At 45.3% G+C, this 21,360-nt stretch overlaps 1 protein-coding gene across 3 annotated transcripts in view; it reads right to left on the minus strand.

The window, feature by feature from the left end:
* Positions 1-6,780: 6,780 nt before the first annotated feature.
* The window catches only part of plekhg2 (pleckstrin homology domain containing, family G (with RhoGef domain) member 2), an 87,753-nt gene continuing 73,173 nt past the window's right edge, over positions 6,781-21,360 (minus strand). For all 3 annotated transcript variants that reach the window (XM_078284154.1, XM_078284155.1, XM_078284156.1), the window contains 8 exons: positions 20,689-20,727; positions 18,999-19,018; positions 17,865-18,026; positions 17,445-17,564; positions 14,407-16,576; positions 13,610-14,213; positions 12,431-13,294; positions 6,781-11,644 (listed from right to left, as the gene is read on the minus strand). In XM_078284154.1, coding sequence (XP_078140280.1) covers positions 8,923-11,644; positions 12,431-13,294; positions 13,610-14,213; positions 14,407-16,576; positions 17,445-17,564; positions 17,865-18,026; positions 18,999-19,018; positions 20,689-20,727 — 6,701 coding nt within the window. In that variant the 3' untranslated portion in view covers positions 6,781-8,922. The remainder of the gene's footprint in view (positions 11,645-12,430; positions 13,295-13,609; positions 14,214-14,406; positions 16,577-17,444; positions 17,565-17,864; positions 18,027-18,998; positions 19,019-20,688; positions 20,728-21,360) is intronic.

A 21,360-nucleotide genomic window follows, 5' to 3' on the forward strand; every position in this document is an offset into this window, starting at 1 on the left:
TGTATTTCACTTGATTTTATGCATCCTATGTACTCTATTTTTTAACTTTATTTTTATTATTATTATTCAGTGGGCTTTATTTTCCATCTTATGTTATGCTCATTCTATGTCTATTTTCATGTGAAGATGCATTTTATGTATTCTATTCTCCTCTTTATCTTATTCTCACTATCATTATCAAGTTTTATGTGAAGCACTTGGTGCATGTCATTTCTCTGTTGTAAAGCACTTTGAGCTGCATTTCTTGTATGAAAGGTGCTATACAAATAAAGTTTATTATTATTATTATTATTATTATTATTATTATGCAATCCATAGGCTAAGTGTTTGTTTACATGGTTCATTATGTTCACCGATTGACAACAGTAATTGGATGAGTTTGTAAAATCCAAACGCGTTATTCTAAATCTTTATCATACTAGTTACTAAAGTAGTTGAGAGAGATATCCTCATGTCTCTGTGTTTTATGACGGGCGTTGCCTCTCCAGAACAAAGAAATGTAGGCGGTACATCTAAAACCGTGCAAAGTCTCTTTTTACACTGCAAACCCCGCCTTGGAATTCAGAGAAACTATAAAACTCTTTGTCACCTTGTGCGCTTCATGCAGGAGGCCATGATGCCGTCACCAGCTCAAACACAGACAAGCCAAGTCTTAATGCGAGCCGTCTCGTTCCTCCGGTTTATAGATCTAAATTGACATAACACTATTTACTGTTGCCAATAATTTTCATTCCAATGTTTCTATCCTTCTCATTTTATTTTCTCTTCATTCTCCTTTTATTTTATTTCATTCTCATTTCATGAGTCAACCTATAGTTTAGTGTTTTATTCTGGTTTATCATCTGTCCAGTTACCATACGTTTTCCCGTTTCATGGCTGTTTGTTTGTGTTTGTTTGTCTAGTAGGTAGTTAATAAATATATTCATTCATTATAAAGTCGTTGTTCTGTGTTTCCTTGTCTGCAGAGAAAAGCAATCCCTGAACTGAAAAGATCTCATGATCTTTAGATTGATGACTGATTAGTAGCCTATAGCCAAGTAAAGGTCTGTTTTTCCTTCATCTATGAAGGTGGCGCCCCTACGAGTGTAATTCGATATCTTGATCAAAGTTTCATATTTCCATACCTTTACTAAATTCTAAATTTGATATTTTCGACTCCTGCCTAGCCCTTGTGTTTTCCTTGTGTTTCCCTTTCCCCGTGTTCCCAGTGCTTTCCTGTCTGTCTCTCTCTGTCTTGTTTGTGTGTGGGTGTGGTCTCCCTTCCCTGTTCTCCTGGCTCCCAGCTCAGCTTGTTCTGCACACCAGTCGGCTGTCAGCTCATCACCAGTCTGCTCACCTGCCTCTCATCATTTCATCAGTCCACAGTATATCTACCCCCGTGGATCAACACCCGTCTGCCTGTCTCCCAGTGTGTTTCCCTGCCTGCCTGTTTGGACCACGGTGGATCATCGCCCGTCTGCCTGTCAGCCTGCCACACTTCCCTCGTCCCACGCCCACGCCAAGTCCTGCACCTTCCCTGCAAATAAACCCTTTTCCTTGCCAGCACCGCCTTGTCTGTGTCCTGCATTTGGGTCCTCATCACACGATCCCATGTAACACAAGGACCCTAATTTAGGGCCGCAGACCCCCATTTGATGAGATTTTTTTCTCTCTGACCCAAATTTAAGAATATTTTTGTCAGATATGATTTTGTACAGAATTCCTTGACTATCTGTATTGCAGGTAGAGAGATAACAGTGAAGCTATGATCAGAACAGTCATTTTTCTACATTCTCTAATTGTGTTAACTTCTTGTAAATTAAGCCTCCCAGTTTGCCTCCCAGTTTGTCAGGTTTTGGTACCCGCTCAGGCCTTCACCCTCCAGTCCAGGCTTGGGCTGTCACTTCTTTCTGATCTGATCCCTTTAATCATCCCCAAGGTTGAACAATGTATTATTCCTTCGATCATTCCTACTCAAATCACGGTTAGAGACCCTATTCATTATTCAAATCGTTCTGTTACTGCCAATTTAATTACAATCCCCCTCCAGCCTTCTATCGCTACTTCTGATCCCACTCTAACCACTCTATTTAACCCACTTACCTTTAAGAACAGAAACGGCCTAGGGATAATTCATTTAAATATTAGAAGTTTACTTCAGAAGTTAGATCATGTAAATATATTAATTCTGCTGACTGATCCTGATATCTTGGTGCTGAGTGAAACTTGGCTCAAAAAGAGTGTCAATGACTTGGATGTAGCTCTAAAGGATTACAACTTATATAGAATAGACAGAATTGGAAGGGGAGGTGGGGTGGTTATATATGTTAAATCAGGTTTCTCTGTAACAATTCTAAATGCTGTGACCATACCAAAATGTTTTGAATTTCTTGCACTAAAGGTTCAGTTAGGGCCTAATTCAGTAATTGTGGTAGGGGTCTGTAGACCCCCATCTGCTGATACAAATTCCATTGACAAAATAGCAGATCTACTCTCTCAGCATTCCGATGTTGAATTAATTGTTGTGGGTGACTTTAATCTGAATTGGCTGAATAATACATCTGATTATCTCAAGGAGGTTAGTAGTAACCTCAACTTATCCCAGCTAATTACAGAACCCACTAGGCCAAATTTGAAAGATTACTCTAGGTCTACCCTAATTGATCTCATCTTTTCCAATAGGATTGATAAAATTATTGCCTGTGGTGTCTTCGAGCTAGGAATTAGTGACCATTGCCCTATAGCATGTATTAGAAATACTCGGTTAAAGAAAACAAAATCTCACACAGTTACTAAGAGAAATATAAGACATTTTAGTGACCAAGCCTTTTTAACTGATGTTTACCATAGCGACATACATTATACATCTGAAATCCCAGATGTTGAAATGGCACTGGATTTTTTCACAAAAACCCTTCTTTCAGTCATTAACAAACATGCACCATTCAAAAAGTTTAGAATAAAAGATAGATTAACCCCTTGGTTTTCACCCGAATTATCAGCTTTGTTTAAGGAAAGGAACAGAGCCTGGTCACTTGCCAGACACCCTGGGGATCCATCCCATTGGTCGTCATTTAAACAGCTTAGAAATAAATGCACATCATCTGTGAGAAACGCCAAATCTAATTATTATTTAGACTTAATTACTAGCTCCTATTCAAACCCTGCAAAATTTTGGAAAGCAGTAAACTTAAACAAAAACAAAACCACTATTTCCCTACCTGCACATATTAAATGTGGTGACTGTTTGATTTCTGAACAGAAAGAGGTTTGCCAAACTCTCAATAGGCACTTTGTTGATGCTGGCCATTTATTTGAAAAGGATTACACGGGGCCCCCTCTTATTAACATTAATAATGATTGTGTATGTTCCATGAACCACGTCTCCCAGTTTACCTTTCAGCCGTTCTCTCCTAGTGATGTATGTGAAGCATTGCAAGCCATTGACACCAGGAGTTCAACAGGAGAGGATAAATTGGATCCTTTTTTTCTAAGAGTGTCCGCTCCATTTATCACAGAGCAATTAACACATATATTTAATCTTTCTATCACAACAGGCATATTTCCTAGTGTTTGGAAGTCGGCCCATGTAACTCTATTACATAAAGGAGGTGATAGAAATGATCTAGATAATTACAGACCAATCTCCAAATTATCTTGTCTAGCAAAAATCCTGGAATCTTTGGTAAATAACCAACTCAAGGCATTTCTTTCAAGTCACTCTGTATTAAGTCCACACCAATCTGGATTTAGAGCTAATCACAGCACTATTTCAGCAATTACATTAGTTACAAATAATATAGTTTCCGCTCTAGACAATAAGAAACATTGTGCTGCCCTTTTTATAGATCTGTCAAAAGCTTTTGATACAGTTGATCATCCTTTGCTCTTACAAAGGTTATGCAGCATTGGCTTTGATGGAAAGGCTTGTGATTGGTTTCGGAGCTATTTGTTTGAGAGATTTCAGTGTGTAAAGTTGGGAAGTCTGAGTTCTTGCCGGTAACAAAAGGTGTTCCGCAAGGTTCAATTTTGGGTCCTGTCCTCTTCACCATTTATATTAATGATATTGTCTCTTCATTGAGTGGCTGTCAAGTCCATCTTTATGCTGATGACACCATTGTATATTGTATTGCTGATTCTGTACAACTAGCCATTGAGAACCTGCAACTTTCCTTTAATGCTCTACAAGATGCTCTTATTAATCTTAAACTGGTACTTGATGCAAATAAAACAAAATTCATGCTGTTTACTAGAGCCAGTAATATTGATTACAATAGTATGCATATATCCGCTGCGAATGGATCTAACATTGAGAGAGTTACTGAATATAAATATCTTGGCATCTGGCTTGATGAGAAATTTACTTTTAAATACCATATAGACAATCTTGTCAGCAAACTGCGTCAAAAAATTGGCTTCTTTTACAGAAACAGAACCAGTTTCCCTATAATTAGTAGAAAGAGGATTGTTGAGGCAGTTTTCCTATCAGTGTTGGATTATGGGGATGTAATTTATAGAAATGCTGCTCCTTCCACTCTTAAACCCCTAGACACGGTCTATCATTCTGCCCTCAGATTTATTACTGGTGATAGCTATGGGACTCACCATTGTATCCTGTATGATAAAGTGGGTTGGTCTTCTCTGGCAGAGAGGCGTAATAAACATTGGTATTTGTTTATATATAAAGCCCTTGTTGGAAAGCTGCCACCTTACATTTCTATGATGCTGGACTGGAACTTTGGACCCTGTCAAACTCGCTCAAATGACTTGCTTATGCTTAAGGACCCCGAGCACGGTCTACATTTGGTAAGTCAGCCTTTTATTTTAGTGCCCCTATTTCTTGGAATGATCTTCAACACACGCTAAAAATCAATACTCTACTAACCTATGGACAATTTAAAACCATGATCACAAACCTCCCTGCCGCAATGTGTAACTGTTTTAATTGATTTTCTTTATTCTCATCTATGTCTTGTCCTATTTATTTTTAACTTTTATCTTGTCTGTAACTCGACATCATTGTAAATGAGGGCAACCTCAATGGTTCTTCAAGTTTAAATAAAGGTTTGAATGAAATAATGGTGAAGTTTAAAAATTCATCAATTTGCTGCGGACCCCCTAGAACCCCCTCAAGGACCCCTGGTGGTCCCCGGACCCCAAGTTCAAATTTGTTCATTTATATCGCCCTTCATCACAGGCATGTCTCAGAGGACTTTACAGAGAATGAGCCTAACTAGATCTAACTGATCAAAAATCAGTGGTGAACAAAATGATATAGGACAAACACAGTGAAAAGCACAAGACAGACAAGAGCAGATTTTAGCAAACAGCCTAGCTATTCTACACGTTGAGAGCCGCTGCAGTAGACAACAGCAGCAGACTGGCTGTACTGGGCAGCTCCCAGTGTGAATGTGTTGAACTGTATGAATATGAAGCAGGGAGGAGGAGAAAAAGAGCTTGGTTCTCACCAAACCTGAGTAAATAAAGGTTAGAAAGTAATCTGCTGCCTGGAAAAGCTTGCAGCACAGCCCCAGCTTATGGACTGCAATCAGATAGATCAGATCTGACTGGCAAGGGAATGCAAATACATACGGACAAACAAAGCAGCAGCACAACAACACAGCCTGCCATTTACGTTTTACATTTTAGTCATGCAGCGGACACACTTACCCAGACTGACTTCCACTGAGTGCAGAGTGAGCTGCCAATCCTCGATCATCAGTGACAAGCAAACAAGAGTAAGGAGTCCAAAGGTCAAAGCCAAAGTGCGAACGTAGTGATGCAAAACAAAACTGAAAGCATGGCTGGCTACCTGGGTTGACTGCTCACCCTGACACAGGCTGGCTCATAGCCAAACTACATACTACAGAGCAGAAATTCATAAAAACTGATGAAGTTTGATATAATGATGTCATTTTGAATGGTATTCTACAAATTGTTTTCATTTTTAGCAAAGGTTTCTCTGATTTAACCATGACCAAAACCTTAACCCAAAGTTGTTTTAGTTGCTTAAACCGAAAATTAGTTTTAGAGCAGTGATAGGTTATTGGATAACCATGTGTGGGTATAGTACGAATCAATAGGTCTAATCAATGTGTAGAAATTAATGCGGAGGTACAGGTCTAATCAATGTGTAGGTATAGTACAAATTAATGCGGAGGTATAGGTCTAATCAATTCATAGTACGAATCAATGCGCTAGTACGAATCAATGCGTAGGTATAGGTTTAATCTATGTGTAACTATAGTCCGAATGTATGCGTAAGTATAGAACAAATCAATGTATAAGGATAGTACAAATCAATGCGTAGGTATAGGTTTAATCAATGCGTAAGTATAGTACGAATCAATGGGTAGGTATAGGTCTAATCAATGTGTAGGTGTAGGTTTAATTAATGCATCGGTATAGTACAAATCAATGTGTAAGTATATTACGTAGGTATGCATTAGTAAAAATCAATGCATAAGTATAGTACGAATCAATGCGTAGGTGTAGGTCTAATTAATGCATATAGTACAAATCAATGCGTAGGTATAGGTCTAATCAGTGCATCGGTATAGGTCTAATTAATGCATAGGTGTAGGTCTAATCAATGCGTATAGTACGAATCAATGCGTAGGTATAGGTCTAATCAATGCATAGGTATAGTACAAATCAATGCGTAGGTATAGTACAAATCAATGCGTAGGTATAGGTCTAATCAATGCATAGGTATAGGTCTAATCAATGCATAGGTATATACATTATATACAGTAAATAGTATGGTACAATACAGTAAATGACAGACATTGAGGCACTGTGTTTCGGTTATGCACCACACACCTTTATTTTCCTTACATCTCATTGACTCTCTATCAGGGTTATGGTATTAAGATTTAATATTTCCCTTATCACCAGCTCTTCCAACACCAAACACTTTGACATAATATTCTTTCCAAACACAGTCTGTCATCAGCGCCGTGCAGAAACCACGTATCTCCAAAATGTCGCCTACCTACTTCAGCGATTGAGAGAAACAGGCTGATTTCACCTTCCATACATTCTGTGACATTTTACAACATTGATTTTGAGTGATTTTTTTCTGATGCGTTATTGGTGGTTTGATTTATTTTCCCATTGAACCCCATGTATTTTTTTAGACTTTCTGATGCATTATCAACAGCTTGATTGATTTTCCCATTGAAGCCAGTGAAGTTTGACACTTTCTGAGGCATTATTAGTGGTTTGATTGATTTTCCCATTGAATTCCACTACTTTTTTTATATCTTCTGAGGCATTATCAACTGTTTGATGGATGTTTCCATTGAAGCCAGCGACTTTTTTGATACTTTCTGTTGCATTATCAATACTTTTGCTCGATGCCGGAGTCGTGGAACATTTTCTAGTTGAGGAATTACAGTTTTAAAAAACATGGTGAAGTTGAAGATACGAGGTTTCTGATGGACAGGACGACAGGAAAGACTCTCAAGACATTGAACCATGGAGTATATTTACTATGGGAACCAACACAGCATGAAACACACTTGGTCTGAAGTTAAAGGAGAACTTCCCAGACACGTCTAGTCGATCCCACCCATCCACACACACACACACACACACACACACACACACACACACACACACACACACACACAAGAGGCACACGAGAGCTGAGGACACTGTGCAAAATACAGACATTACTTAAGGATATTAAGTGCCAAAGAGAATAAGACTAACTTCATAAATAAACAATAAAATAAAAAGAGGAATAAAAAAAGATTAAAAAGATAGATTATTAATAACCACAGTTATCACCATGCCAACCTTAAACACTGGCCTTGGTTAGCCGGACATTGCTGTATATTCAACAGAATATTAACAAAAAATCATTTGGAAAAATAACAATAATAGTACATGAAGCAACTGTGATTACATACAACACTGGCTGAAGGCTAGATTCTCACTGTGTTGTGGCAGGGTCAGCGATGATGGATGTACTCCAATTCATGTAACTCTATGTTTCAAATACACAAGTTACTGAGAGAATTTTTACAAAACTGTCCAAAATGAACATTGTGGTCCACAGAAAGAGTCCAGAGACATTCAGAAAGCTAACTGTCCATTCAACAACTTTCAGATTAGTACAAATATAAATCTAGGAGTTTAATCCCATCCTTAGATTGTCAAATCTGGCGTTGGATCTGAAATCGTCACATCCTGGAATGGATGTTAAGGGTTTTGGGCACTAATCCAGCAGGAGTGACAACAACTGGTGATTTCCCCGTTGACGGCCATATATTTTTGACTTGTTTTAAACGTTGTCATCTCCATAGCAACTCCATTAGCATCCATTCAAAATATGGTTAATTCTACACTAGCCCATATTGAAAAATACTAGCCGTGGGCTGGTAAAATTTCCATCCGTGATAGGTCAACTGCTTCTTGTTAAAGCACCGCAGTACTCACAATGTTACAGAAGGCACCAGCATGTATTTTCCATGATGGTACGATGGGGATTGAAGTCTCCAGAGCAGGTGACCCAAACAAATCCCATCAGGCCTAGAGGGAAGTCTTTAAATCCATGTGTAACAGGGTTGATACCACTTAATACGTCCCTTAGATGTAAACTTGCTCCTAAATTGAACTACCCCCTGCCTCGCCATTTCAGAAGGATCCTTTTAAAGCAGTGGATTGGATTAGAAAGTGTCTTCAACTCCAGTGGAGGGTTGACAGTCTGAGTCCAGCCAGGGAACAGGTGCTCAACGTCTGGACCGGTGACTGGAAATCAGCAATTACACAACTAAGTGTGATGTTTCGCCTCGGCAGGGCGGCTTCACCAGAGCACATATTTGTCTTCTCTTACAAACAGCAATGCCTTTATCGATCCTTTTCAACACCTCTCTCTTCACCCTCCTCCTCTCTTTTTGAGTCGTTTTCGTCTCAACGTCCCCCTCCACCTCTTTTTCATAGTCTCTTACAGTTCTGGGGAAGGGGAGAAGGAGGAGGAAGGTGCGAAAGTCCGTTGATGCTAACTCTCCTCGCTCCCTGCCCTTGTCCCGGTCCTCCAGGTCCGACCCCAGCTCCGGCCTGCAGGGTCTGGGTCAGGCTGACTTGGGCGGTGCTGAAGGAGGTTATTCGGCCGCTACCAGCGATCTGGAGATTGACTGTGGTGGCATAACTGGTCTTCTGGTTCCCCGGTTTGGTAGGAGTTGAATGGGTGGAGGGTAGGGGTGATGGGCTGGAGGGCAAGGGGTATGGAGTCGAGGATAGGAGGGGTGTGGTGGAGTTTTGGACCAGAGGTTGGGGTTTGACTTGGGGTTGGTAGTTTTGGTGCTGGTATTGGGGAGGAGGAGGGGAAGTCATGCCTGAGGAGGAGAAGACCAGGCATGAGGAGGGAAGGTTTTGTGCCACGGAGGGCCGGGCGACGTAGGCGCAGATCAGCTGGCTTCGGCAGTTTCCCTCTTCTGGTTCTGGGTCTCCCCATTCTGTTTGGGCGCCTGACGGAGAGGACAGAGGAGCCGGGGAGGAGAGGAAGGTGTGGGAGGACAAGGAGAGAGGAGAGGAGGCGGTGAAGGTGGAAGTGGCGCTCCTATCAGGGCTGTCAGCGTATTTGGTCAGAAGCTCCTGTACGTCCGGCCAGGGCACGCTGGTGAAATGCTGCCCGCCGAGCATGCCCCTCCCTGGGGTGAGCCTGCCGGGTGAGAACGGGGACTGGAGGCTGGCCCGGGGGCTGAGGCAGGACGGGGAGCCGCCGTATGAGGACCATCCACCTCTGGGGCTGGTTAGACCGGACTCCTGCAGGTCAAAAGACCCTCCACCGCTCCCACCAAAGCCAAGGGACCTCCGGCTGCTCTCTGCCCATGATCGACGCAGTCCGCTGGGGTTGCTCCGGGCCGGGCTGGGCGGCCTGTCCACCAGGCTGGAGGAGGAAGACAGGCTGCTTCCTCGGGATCTACGCAGGTTCTGGGAGGTCGTTTGGGAGCAGGAGGAGGAGGCAGGAGCACAGGAAGCAGAAGGGGAGGAGGCTCTGGAGCCTCGCAGGGGGACAGAAGAAGAAGAGTAAGAGGGGAAAGAGGAAGAGGTGTTCTCCAATGTTGGTGAGGCCAGGGAGGAGGAGATGGAGGGAGAGGGAGAGTAGGAGATGAGTCGGGGGTTTCGAGGTTGAGGCGTGGCAACGTTATTCGTCCAAACATTGACCGACACACCGATAGGAGGCGGGGAGAGGATACGAGGGCTCAGACATGAGGAGGAGGGCCCTGCTGCCGAGCTCGCCGAGGAGGCCCGGGGCAGCTCCAAGGTGAGGCCTAGTGGATTATGTGGACTTGCGCCTCCTACCCGCGTGCTCCTAGGGTGAGGAGGTTTGTTTGCCATTGGAGAGGTGTAATTATGTTGAGGAGGCGGGGAGCAGAGGCGGCTAAACGAGGCTGGGGACGGAGAGGGGGACGGAGATGGGGATTGAACTCGCGAGCTGGGTTCGGACGCAGAGAAAGGCCGCGCTACTCGGTTGTGAGACCCCGACCAGAGAGGATCGTGGGATTGCTGCGCGGCTGTGGCGTTAGCACTACCGTTAGCTAGTGGCGCCTTCTGCTGACTCACTGACCAACTCCCATTAACAAGGTTACCGTTGATCGCAGCGGCGTAACCGGCTAGGCTGCCATTAACGTTGTTGTTGTTGTTGTTATTGTTGTTGCTGTTGCAGATGTTCGCATCACACCGCGATGAGTCAGATGCAGGGACTGATTTGGAGTGAAGGAGGGAGGGAGAGGTGGAGGAGGTGGAGGAGGGGAGGGGCTGATAATGGGAGTGACTCATCGAGGGGGAGGCAGAGCGTTGGGAGCGATAGGGAGGAGGTGACTGCACCGGGGAGGGAGAAGGAGAGGGGCAGGAGGACCGGAGAGAAGCCGGGGGACACCTCGGATGTTGGTACCCATCTTTTGTGCACCCAAGCTGTGCATACGCCGGCGTGCTGGAGCCCTGCTGGCTAGGAGGGAATTTAGGCGAAGGGGAGCGCAGCCGTAAGTGGGAGGAGGGTAAGGAGGAGGAAGAGGAGGGGCCTTGGTTTCCCGTTGTTAGGGGTGGGGCTTGTTGCCGGGTGGCGTTCTTTTTCGCCATACTCTGGCTGATGGACTGGCTGATACAGGAAGCAGCTAAAGATCTGGTGAACGCAGAGGAGGATGGGGTGGGAGAGGAGGGGGGAGGAACGCGAAGGGAAGAGGAGGGCGTGGGGGAGGAGGGAGGAGCAGCTCTTATGGATGAAGACCTCCCAGAGGAAGAGGAGGAGGGAGTGGGGGAGGAGGGAGGGGCAGCTCTCACGGATGAACTCCTTCCAGAAGAGGGAGTAGGGGAGGAACAGGGAAGAGACCTGGAAACGGCGGTCGGGGAGGTGAAGCCTCCAATGGAGGAGGGGGTGGGAGAGGACGCCGGAACAGCCCTGAAGGGGGAGGAGCAAGGAGGAGCTTGGACAGCGAAGGTGGGGAAGGCTGGGCCAGGCGAAGGGGAACGGCGTCTGAGGCTGGGTCTGAAGGCCGAGGGGGGCGGGGCCAGGTCTGAGGCCTGGCCAGGCGTGCTGATGGCCGGGTTCGGTCTCTCTGAGGAGGGTCTGGAAGATGGGCGTCCCCCTGAGGAGAGGCCGGAGCTGGGCAGGGCGCTGAGGGATCCTGGGTCCTGGTGGTCCGGATCTCTGGAGCTGAGAGAGAGAGAAGGAAGGGTGGAGAAAGAGGAAGGAGAAAGCAGAGAAAAAGAAAAGGGAAGTGAAAAGAAGAGGAGGGGAAAGAAAGAGGAAAGAAAAGAAAATGAGTGGTAGAAAGAGAGAAAAGAGGCGAGAAAAGGATGAGTGTGAGTGCTCACTTGTATGGTCTCACAGTGAGTTGTTTATGTTATGATCTATATGCTTAAACACAGTAGGTGGATGTAAAGAGATGCATGAACACTGTGTAGAATCCACAACTACACTGGAAAAAGGGTTTGCAAGGCTCCCCCCAACAAAAATGAGCAACCACCAACTGTTGTTTGCCTTTCCTGCCAGTTAAAATCTTCAGCTGGATTTTAGCCCACACAGAAGAGAATGCATTAAGAAATAACTGTAATTACCACATGACCCAGCAGTGTGATTGAAGGCAAACTCTGCCTGAGGCAATTTCCACCAAGATAATATCACCACTTTTCAAAATGGTGTTACAAATGGGATACATAAAAATGTTAAGCAAAAGCTAATAGGGGAAGCAAAGTGTGAATTTAAAGGTTGTATAAGAATAAAATAGGTAAAAACAATGATAAATAGATCGTGGAGTTATTTTCCAAAACACTATCTATCCATTTGATTGATTCATTTCCTGTAATTCATCATTGAATATCTCTAAAATCTAGAGGATCCAGTCTGTAAAAGTGTAAAAGTGGCCATTACAAATTAACAAATTTTCAAAACTGATTATTACACTATCGTGTTTGTTACAATAATCTGCCCCAGACATACCTATGGTCATATGGAGTGGTGTTATTGGCATTCCAGGCGTTAGACAGAGCCCGTTTGCCCATAGCAGCAGGTAGGTCGGCAGGCCTCTGGCTGGTGAATGTTGGTAGACAGTCCATAGACTGCACCGACAGGGGCCGGGATGGGGTCGGGTTAGGGTCCGGGCTGCGAACTGACGACCACGGGCTGGACACAACCCCCTCTCTCGCTTCGGTGACTGTCTGACCAGCCACTGGGAGGTCATAGGTCATGTGTGGAGACTGAGAGGGGGGTTGTGGAAGTGCTGATGCTCCCGAGGATTCATAGTTATGTGACTCTTCTGAAAAGATCAACGTTGAACTTTGAAGAGACATCTTGGTTTGCGACAAAGACTCAACCTCATTGCCCTCGGTCCCATTCCACTTCATCTCTTCTTTCTGAGGTTCGACTTTCTTCGGACCTCCAGAGACACCCGGGGCTGTGCTGCCTCCCTCCCCCAGGTAAGGTGCTTCCCTCTGGGCCTCGTCTCCGGGCAGGCCTGGGTCCGGCACCATGGAGCTCTGGTTCTCTGTTGGAGCCTGGGTCTGTGTGGATGCTACCATCAGTACCACCTCACCTGAGTTTGCCTCTCCATCTCTGAGTCCGGCGGAAAACTTGTATTCTGGTCCTTGTATATCTTGCATGTCTTGCACAAATTGTATATCTTGTACATCTTGTGCATCTTGGATATCTTGCATATATTTGTCCTGTTTATCTCCAGAAATCATCCATTCCGATCCATTGTGAGCAGAGAGATTTGGTCCACAGTGTGCTGACTGGGTGACGATGCTTACAGATGTTGAGTCTTCTCTGATTGAGTACAAGGGACGTCCAGCATCCAGATCTGGCCTGCAGAGAACCAGGAGGAGAATCAGACACTGTCTTTTGATATAGTTCCAGACTTCAAGAGAAAATAATTAACCTTTTTATTATCCCCTTGGCACAAAATGACCATAACATATCTGCGGGGGTTGATTGGGTTGTTGATAATGCCAATGACTCAACGATTACTTGGCAAGGTGCTGAGATTTCTGGCTTTTAAAACTCACTTTGTGACTTGTACTCTGTTTTGGAACAACCCCATCATACACACACACACACACACACACGCACATATACACACAATTTTACACAAAAAAACAAAACAAAATATTGTCCACTCACCTCTCTCGTTTCTCTGTCTCTTCAGTGTCTGAATGCACCTCCCCGTTATGATTCACCACCTCCTCCGCCTCCTCCTCCCTTCCTGCTTTCTCCTCTGGCCTTTGGAGAGCTGTATGTGAATGGTTAGAGGTCCTGGAGGGCAGGGGACTGTTGGTGGAGCTGTATGCCAGTTTCAAGCCTCTGTCTGTGGGTAAGGTAGGGCAGCAGTTCCTGAACAGAGAGGAGCCATGATCCATGCTGGACGTCAGGAGGCTGTCACTGGAAGAGCAGCCCAGATTGGAGCTCTGATCTTCGGGTAGAGTATTGAGGTGATCCCTTGATGGTGTGGAAGTCAAGTGGGTATCAACGCAGGCATCCCCAGGGTTGTAGCTCTTATCTTGGGATGGACTGGAGAATTGACCCCTTAGTGAAGTGGACAGATTTTCCCTGGGCATGGTGGAAGTCAGGGAGTCTCTTTCTTGGGACAGGGCAGAGATAAAGTCCCTGGGTCTGGAGAGGGTGTATCCAGTCGTCTGGTGGTGGCAGGGAGGGGAGAGCTGCTCTTTGACGAACACATGCCCAAACAGCAGAGGCTCACAGGGGACCATCGCTGTCTCCTGGAAATCTGGAAGAAAACAACACAGAATACAAAAACATTAGCACTGGATCATATGGAACCATGTAGTATTTACTATATAAGAGATAATGTACAGGGAGCCGGTCACTATGGCAAAACAAGCCCGACAGGGTGAATCAAGACCCTGACCCAAACCAGAGGCTCCCTGCAGGTTGTCCCGCTTTTAGTAAACCCAACCTACCATTTGTCAGGCTCTCTGCTCTGTTTATCATCCTCTCTTCCTTCTTCTCCTCCTCTTGGATCCTCTGGTCATCCTGGTGCCGGTACTGGCTCATGGTTTGGGTCTGGTACTGGCTGTAAGCCTTTGTCTGGGTTTGGCTTTGGTACTGTGTCTGTGTCTGACTCCGTGTCTGGCTTTTGGATTGGATCTGCGTTTGCTGTATGGTTTGTGTTTGGGTTTCGTATTTGGTCTGTGTGTAGGTTTTTGATTGATGTTTTGCCTCTGCACGAGTCTGGCTCTGATATAATTTGGTCTCTGTGAGCATTTTTGCCTGCTTGTTGGTTTCCGTCTTGCTTGCTTGGTTCTCGTATGGCGTTTGTTGCCAGTACTTAGTTTGGGTCTGTGTCTGAGTCTGGTACTGCACCTGTGCCTGGCTTTTAATTTGGTTCGGAGTCGGTGCGTCCAGCCTAGCCGAGGCCCAGGTTTGGGTTCGACCTGCGCAGCCCCGTTTCTGATGCAGTGGGACCTTCATGGTGCTGGCTTTGGCGCTGTACATCTGGGCCAGGGTTTGGACCTTACTCAGAATCCGCTCCGAGTTCTCCATCAGCGCCGGGTCCACCACCGGTCCAGCCTCAAAGAGCCCGATACCGGCGACGTCCGGTCCAGTGCCCTCAAACAAGACCCGATTAGCTGAGACAATCCTGGAGTGCCGGGACCAGCGACCCACTTTGATCTGACTGGGAAGACCCTCGAGGTTCCCGCTGGGGTTAACCAAGTCTTTGCTTTTGGTTCTGGTCCAACTGGACTGGGTTTTGGTCTCAATCTTCTGATGTTGGTCCGTTGGTGGCAGAGCAATAGCAGGTTCTTTGTGGCTTCCTTTGGGTTCTGCCGGGCCTGCGTGGGTCGGTCCATGCCCGTTCACAACAGATTGGTTTCTAGTGCTGGTTTTGGTTGTTTCATCCCTGTGTTTGTCCTCTTTGGCGATGGATATTCCCTCCTCCTGTTTGGTACGCAGTGGTGGAGTTCCCACTTCTGCTCCAGTAGCAGTTTTCCCCTCTTCTCTCTCCTCACATCCTTCCTTCTCTCTCTCCTTCACCTCTTCCATGCATACCTCTTCACTTTTGTCCAAAATCTCAATCTCTTCTCCAGCGGGCCTACTTGGGTTTGACTGCAGATTCTGACCCACTTGGTTTTCATTCTCACTGCCCTGCATTATGGTAGAGGTTGTGGACTTGACTGGGTTGGTTTCTGTCTCTCCATCCATGGAGCTGATGGATTTATCAGCCTGTCCATCATTCTGTCCATCCACTGAGAGTAAGGAAGGAGAGGTGGGAGTAGCAGGGGAAGAGGGCTCTACCTCTCTATCTACCTGTCTATTCATTGTTTCAACTATTCCACACTCGGACCGCCCACTCTCTGGCTCCCCCTGGTGTCCACACACATCAAAGCGAGACACCGACTCCTTCACCAATCCCGAGGGGATTTGCGAAAAGCTGTTGCGCCTCCTTGACGCCGCCACCTCCTCCTCTCCTCCCTGTCCTTCCTCCTGCTCCTTCTCGTCTTCGGCCTCGGCTGCCGCCTCGTAGTAACTCCTGATCTTCTCGATGATCTTCTTGTCGCTCTTGGTGAGGTGGGAGCCGCGTTTGGGGGGCGGAGGGCTCTGGACGGGACGATGAAGGAGGTCTGGTCTCGGGGGGGAGGCGGCTTCTGCGGTCCCCTCCACTGTGGGCGCATCAGAACTGCTGCCTTGCTCCCTCTCTTTTTCCGCCGGGATGGAGGGATGAAGATTGGAGGTGAGGAGAGGGGAAGACAGAGGTATTGGGGTGGAGATGGTGCTCTCTCTCTCTCCTTCATTCCTTCTTTCTTCCTCTTTTTCCTCCCTGCTCTCCATCCCTTCTGTCTCTGTCTCTCTGTCCATCTCCTCTCTCTTTTCCACTTGGATTGTCTCATCTAAAATTTCTTGGACTCCATTTGTAGTTCTCTCATTTTCTAGACTCTCTTCTTCCTCTCTAGAGCCACTGGTCTGGCTCTGGAGGGGGCCGTCCACCTCCATCTTGGCTCCGTCCTGTTCCTGTTGCACTGTGGGTCCTTGCTCTGGGCTGGGCGGGCAGGCGACCGGCGGCAGCGGGCAGGTGAAGTTGGTCTGGTTGGATGGAGGCGGGCTCTGTTTAGGCTGATCCAGGGTCTGTTCCTGGAAAAAGAGACAGACAACAATGTATTAAATCCCTGATTGAAGTATTTACTCTGTGTATTTATCTAAATATACTGGATTCTATACTAAAATAAAGTAAAGAAAAATAGAGCAAGATCCTCTAGTTGGTAAGCCATCCTCAATTTTCCCCTCTCCTGTTATCAGGTTTATGGTAGTCAAGAGTGTATAGTAGAGTAGAACACATTAGAGTAGAGTAGAGTAGAATAGAGTGCAGTACAGCAGGGTAAATGATAGCAGAATAGAATATAGAGTCTAGCAGAGTAGAGTAGAGTGGCATAGAGTTTAGAAGAGTAGGGTAGAGTAGAGACGAGTAGACTAAGAATAGAGTACAGTAAAGTGAGGAAAAGTAGAGCACAGTAGGGCAGATTAGATTGAAAATAGAGTGGATTGGAAAAGAGTAAAGTAGACTAGAGCACGGTATTATATAGTAGACTAGAGGTAAACAGTAAAGTGAGGAAAAGTAAAGCACAGTAGAGCGGATTAGAGGAAAATAGAGTGGAAAAGAGTAGAGCAGGGTGGAGTATAGTAGAATAGAGCAGAGTAGACTAGAGTAGGACAGAGTACAGCAGAGCAGATTAGATCATTGCACCGTGTCCTTTCTACACTATTTTTATTTTATTTTATTATTCTTATAATCTTATTACCTTCCCCATACTTTGTTCTGCTGCTGTACTGTACATTGCTGCTGTGACACCCGAATTTCCCCTAGGGGATCAATAGAGTGCTTAATCTTAATCTCATGTCAGCGTCAGTCCCTCTCTGGCTCTGCTCTGGTTGATGAACTACTTTTGCACAGTAACATACAGTAGAATAGAGTACAGTAGAGTGGAGTAGAGTCTGGTCGTACCATGCAGGCCAGGCCCTCCCTGGCTCTGCTCTGGTTGATGAACTGCAGGATCTCCTCTGTGATGGAGAGGGTGGGGGGGGGGCTGAGGGGGGGCAACTCATCTTCCTCCTCCTCTTCCTCCTGACACACCACACAACACACCGGGACAGAGTAGAATAGAATAGAATAGAATAGAATAGAACAGAACATAATTAGATTAGAATTAAAATATAATGGAATAGAAACACAAAGGTTGATGTCACACGCTACACACACTATTCCTATTTATATCCTATTCTTCTTTGCATCTATTACTATTTGCTGCTGCAACAGTCCAATGTATTCTAATCTAATCTAATCTGAATTGATCTGATCTGATCTGATCTAATCTAATCTAATCTAATCTATTCTATTCTGATCTGATCTGATCCCAGTAGATACCTCCTCCTCCTGTCCCGGTCCCGGTCCCGGTCCCGGTCCCGGTGTGCGGCCCCGGTCGGTCCGGTCGGCCTCCACCTCGATGACAGATGATGCCAGCGTGCTGCTGCTGCCGGCCGAGCCCAGGCCGTCGGCGGGGCACAGCTCGCCCTCGCTGCCCGCCGGCTGCAACACAACGACACCGCAGCCGGTCAGCGAGGCCGCTTCGCTCACTTCATGTCACATGTCAGTGTGGGCGAACAAAGGCACTCACACACACACACACACACACACACACACACACATGAAGTGGACCTTCCCCTATCCTCCACTTTATTCTTCACGCAGCACTGTCACCTGTGTTGGGGGTAACTTTGTAAATTTGTAAGGTGTTATGTAGGGTTGGAGAGTCGCCCCAAAAGAGTTGATCCTCGATTCCATCACGGCGATTCTGAAAATTAATTCTACTAATAAACGGAATTGGAGTCGACTCCTGTTGCAAACTCAACTCCTTCATAATTCATCAATTGGACAGTTGCTACAAAACTCGTTGAGCTAACCAGACTTTATATTTGTACCAAGTTTTGTACCATTTTGTGGTAATGTAATAAATTAGGTTTGTTTGTTTGTTAGTTATGTTTAATATTATCTTAAGTCTTTAGTCTTAGTGTGTGATGGTCAGCGACGTGATTTATAATGCTACACTGTCAACAGCCAATAGGAGCGCTGTCTTTGGCTGACATCAGCACCTGTAGTGACAGGTGACGAGGCTCTACAGACGGACAGGAGTACACATGGAGATGCTGACGGGGAAGAGCGAGACCCGGTTCTGTTGGAGGAACCGGAGCCTGTTGGATATGTCCTCCGAGTTATACCAAATCCTGCTGGAGTCTGTCGGCGTGATGCTGCCTGACTCTCAGTCTAAACAGAATCTTAAAATGTGAGCAGCTCCAGGACTCAACAGCTCCTTTCTAGGTAATTATTAGGACATTGCCCCCCACACGGGAGATTTAAAAAGATATATTCCTTCCCAAAAACCGCACCACACCTTGCCATACCCAGTTCACACCCACATCAAAACATTTCTCTCTCTCTCTCTCTCTCTCTCTTTCTGTTCACAGTCAACATAGCGGTTAAAGTGTTGAAATCTTGTCTTACCTTCAAAGCTACTGGATTCCCTGAATGGTGGGAGAAAGAGGAGGGAGAGAGAGAGACAGAGACAAAGAGAGAGAGAGAGAGAGAGAGACAAAGAAAGAGAGAGAGAGAGAGATGTTATCAAGATGTCTCACAGACATTTTATCGCTTGGCTTAACGAACATGATCCCTCTGAAATGAATTCTTATCTGTTGTTTTTCTAGTCAAATGAAATGTTTTGACAGGCTGGGAGGTTTCAGCAGACTGTTCCCTCTGAGCCAAATGCCAACACCAGGCTAACTTTCTTTCAACAGCTGTGCCAGAACTAATGCCACGTTCACACTGCCAGCGACACCATCAACAAGTCCATTCATTTCCCACAGAGCTGACTGAACAGGCAGGGCCGGGCAGCGCTTGGAAATTTCCAGCATCAGATCCTTGAATTAGATATCGGTACCAAAATGGTATTTTTTTCAATACCTATACTGAATGAAAGCTTATTATGTAATGTAATAGAATATTTTTTTTGACTATTATATAATTTTGGTTTATTTCCAATTAATTCTACCTAATTAACACTTGCTAGCTAGCTGTGTGAACTCATCAAAACGATGTAGCATTATGAAAGGTGATACCAGCGCAGTGAAAAATACATGATTTGCCTGTTCAAAACCCAGCAGCAGCAGACCGCTGCAACAGAGCTCAACAGTGACCGCCCACTGTTGAACGGCTCCGGTTCCAGGAAGTGAATTTCCCATTCATTCCTTATATAAAATCCTTATATAAAGAGTTTTAAGTCTGGAACCAAGCCAACCAACTACGAGATGAATCATGACCATAAAACATTTGATTCGGAGCAAAAATAAAATAAATTGGAAAACGGAAAAAAAGGCACAAAAAAAAAACCTTTGCCTTTTTTTCTGTTTTCCAATTTTTTTTGCTCCGAATCAAATGTTTTATGGTCAGGATTCATCTCGTAGTTGGTTGGCTTGGTTCCAGGCTTAAAACTCTTTATATAAGGATTTTCTGAAACGTCAATGGAGGAAATTCACTTCCTGGAACCGGAGCCGTTCAAAAGTGGGCGGTCACTGTTGAGCTCTATAGATGCGATCAGAGCCTCTGGCCCCGCCCACAATCTGTCACAACAGAGCGCCTCATGGCCCAGGACGCTCAGTGTGAACACACAGTCAGAGCTCAGAGTCAGAGCGACCTGAAATGAACACGACTACAGCAAACTACGTGTTGGCGGGACGTAAAGTGTCAAATTTACATTTTCCCAGCATGAAACGGTTCCATGAAGGAGACACGAGTATAAACAGGAAGTAGGGTCATGTTGAAGCAGCACGGTGGCCAGTCAGGGTGTTGTGGTCGGGTGGTGTTTGCCTTTGATGTCGGCGACCGGGGTTCGATTCCCAGCGTTTTCAAAGGACATTTAAACCATAAGTCACATTTAAATTTTAAAGAACGTATTATTTAACCATGACCAAACCCTTTCCCTAACCTAAACCAAGTTGTTTTAGCTGCCTAAACTTAACCGTTAACCGACCTTTGGGACGTATTTGTGGGGGAACATAATTCAGTTCCTGGTGGAGAAACATTATTTTTTACACGTGTCCACAGCACGTAAATCGCCGTTTCAGAGTTCGTGTTCCTTTCGGGTGTTAGTGTGAGATCATGTCGGTCAAACAGCTGGAACACATCCGGACTTTCTCACCGTTGGGATGAAACGCCGCTTCGATGTCTTTGGCCGGAGCTGCGAGAGGAAGACAGGCTTTAGAGAGTCAGACAGACAGACGGTTCAGTCCCAAACCGTTTTCTCACTTCCGGGTGCAATATGAGCCAAAACTGATAATCAGTTTACATTCAAAGGGGTTCATTCCAAAATGCTATACAGAATATCCAATGTAAAAAATAAATAAATAAATGCATCAGTGATTATTTCAAAAGCAGCAGGTTTGGAGCCAGAAGGGCGTAACTGGCATTTTGTGTGAAAATGAGATCTATATATGAAGTAAAAGCTCTTCAGGAGATCTGTTGTGTAAGTATCTCTTTATGTGTATTATGTGATGACATCATCATTATCAGATGATATTTACAACAGTTTTCTTGACTTTAACAGTAAAACCAGGATGTGCTTTACTTTCATGTCGTATCATTTCTGTGTCAGTGTTGAGCTTTTCATTATGGAACCAAACTGTTTCAAGAATGAACAGAAGAATTTCAGGGTATTTCTGCCTGTCTCTCTACCTGTCTGTCTCTCTACCTGTCTCTCTGTCTGTCTGCCTGTCTGTCTGTCTGTCTGCCTGTCTGTCTGCCTGTCTCTCTACCTGTCTCTCTACATGTCTCTCTACCTGTCTGCCTGTCTGTCTGTCTGCCTGCCTGTCTC

The sequence above is a fragment of the Centroberyx gerrardi genome, chromosome 6 (genome assembly GCF_048128805.1).
Source record: "Centroberyx gerrardi isolate f3 chromosome 6, fCenGer3.hap1.cur.20231027, whole genome shotgun sequence".
Taxonomy (NCBI): Eukaryota; Metazoa; Chordata; class Actinopteri; order Beryciformes; family Berycidae; genus Centroberyx; species Centroberyx gerrardi.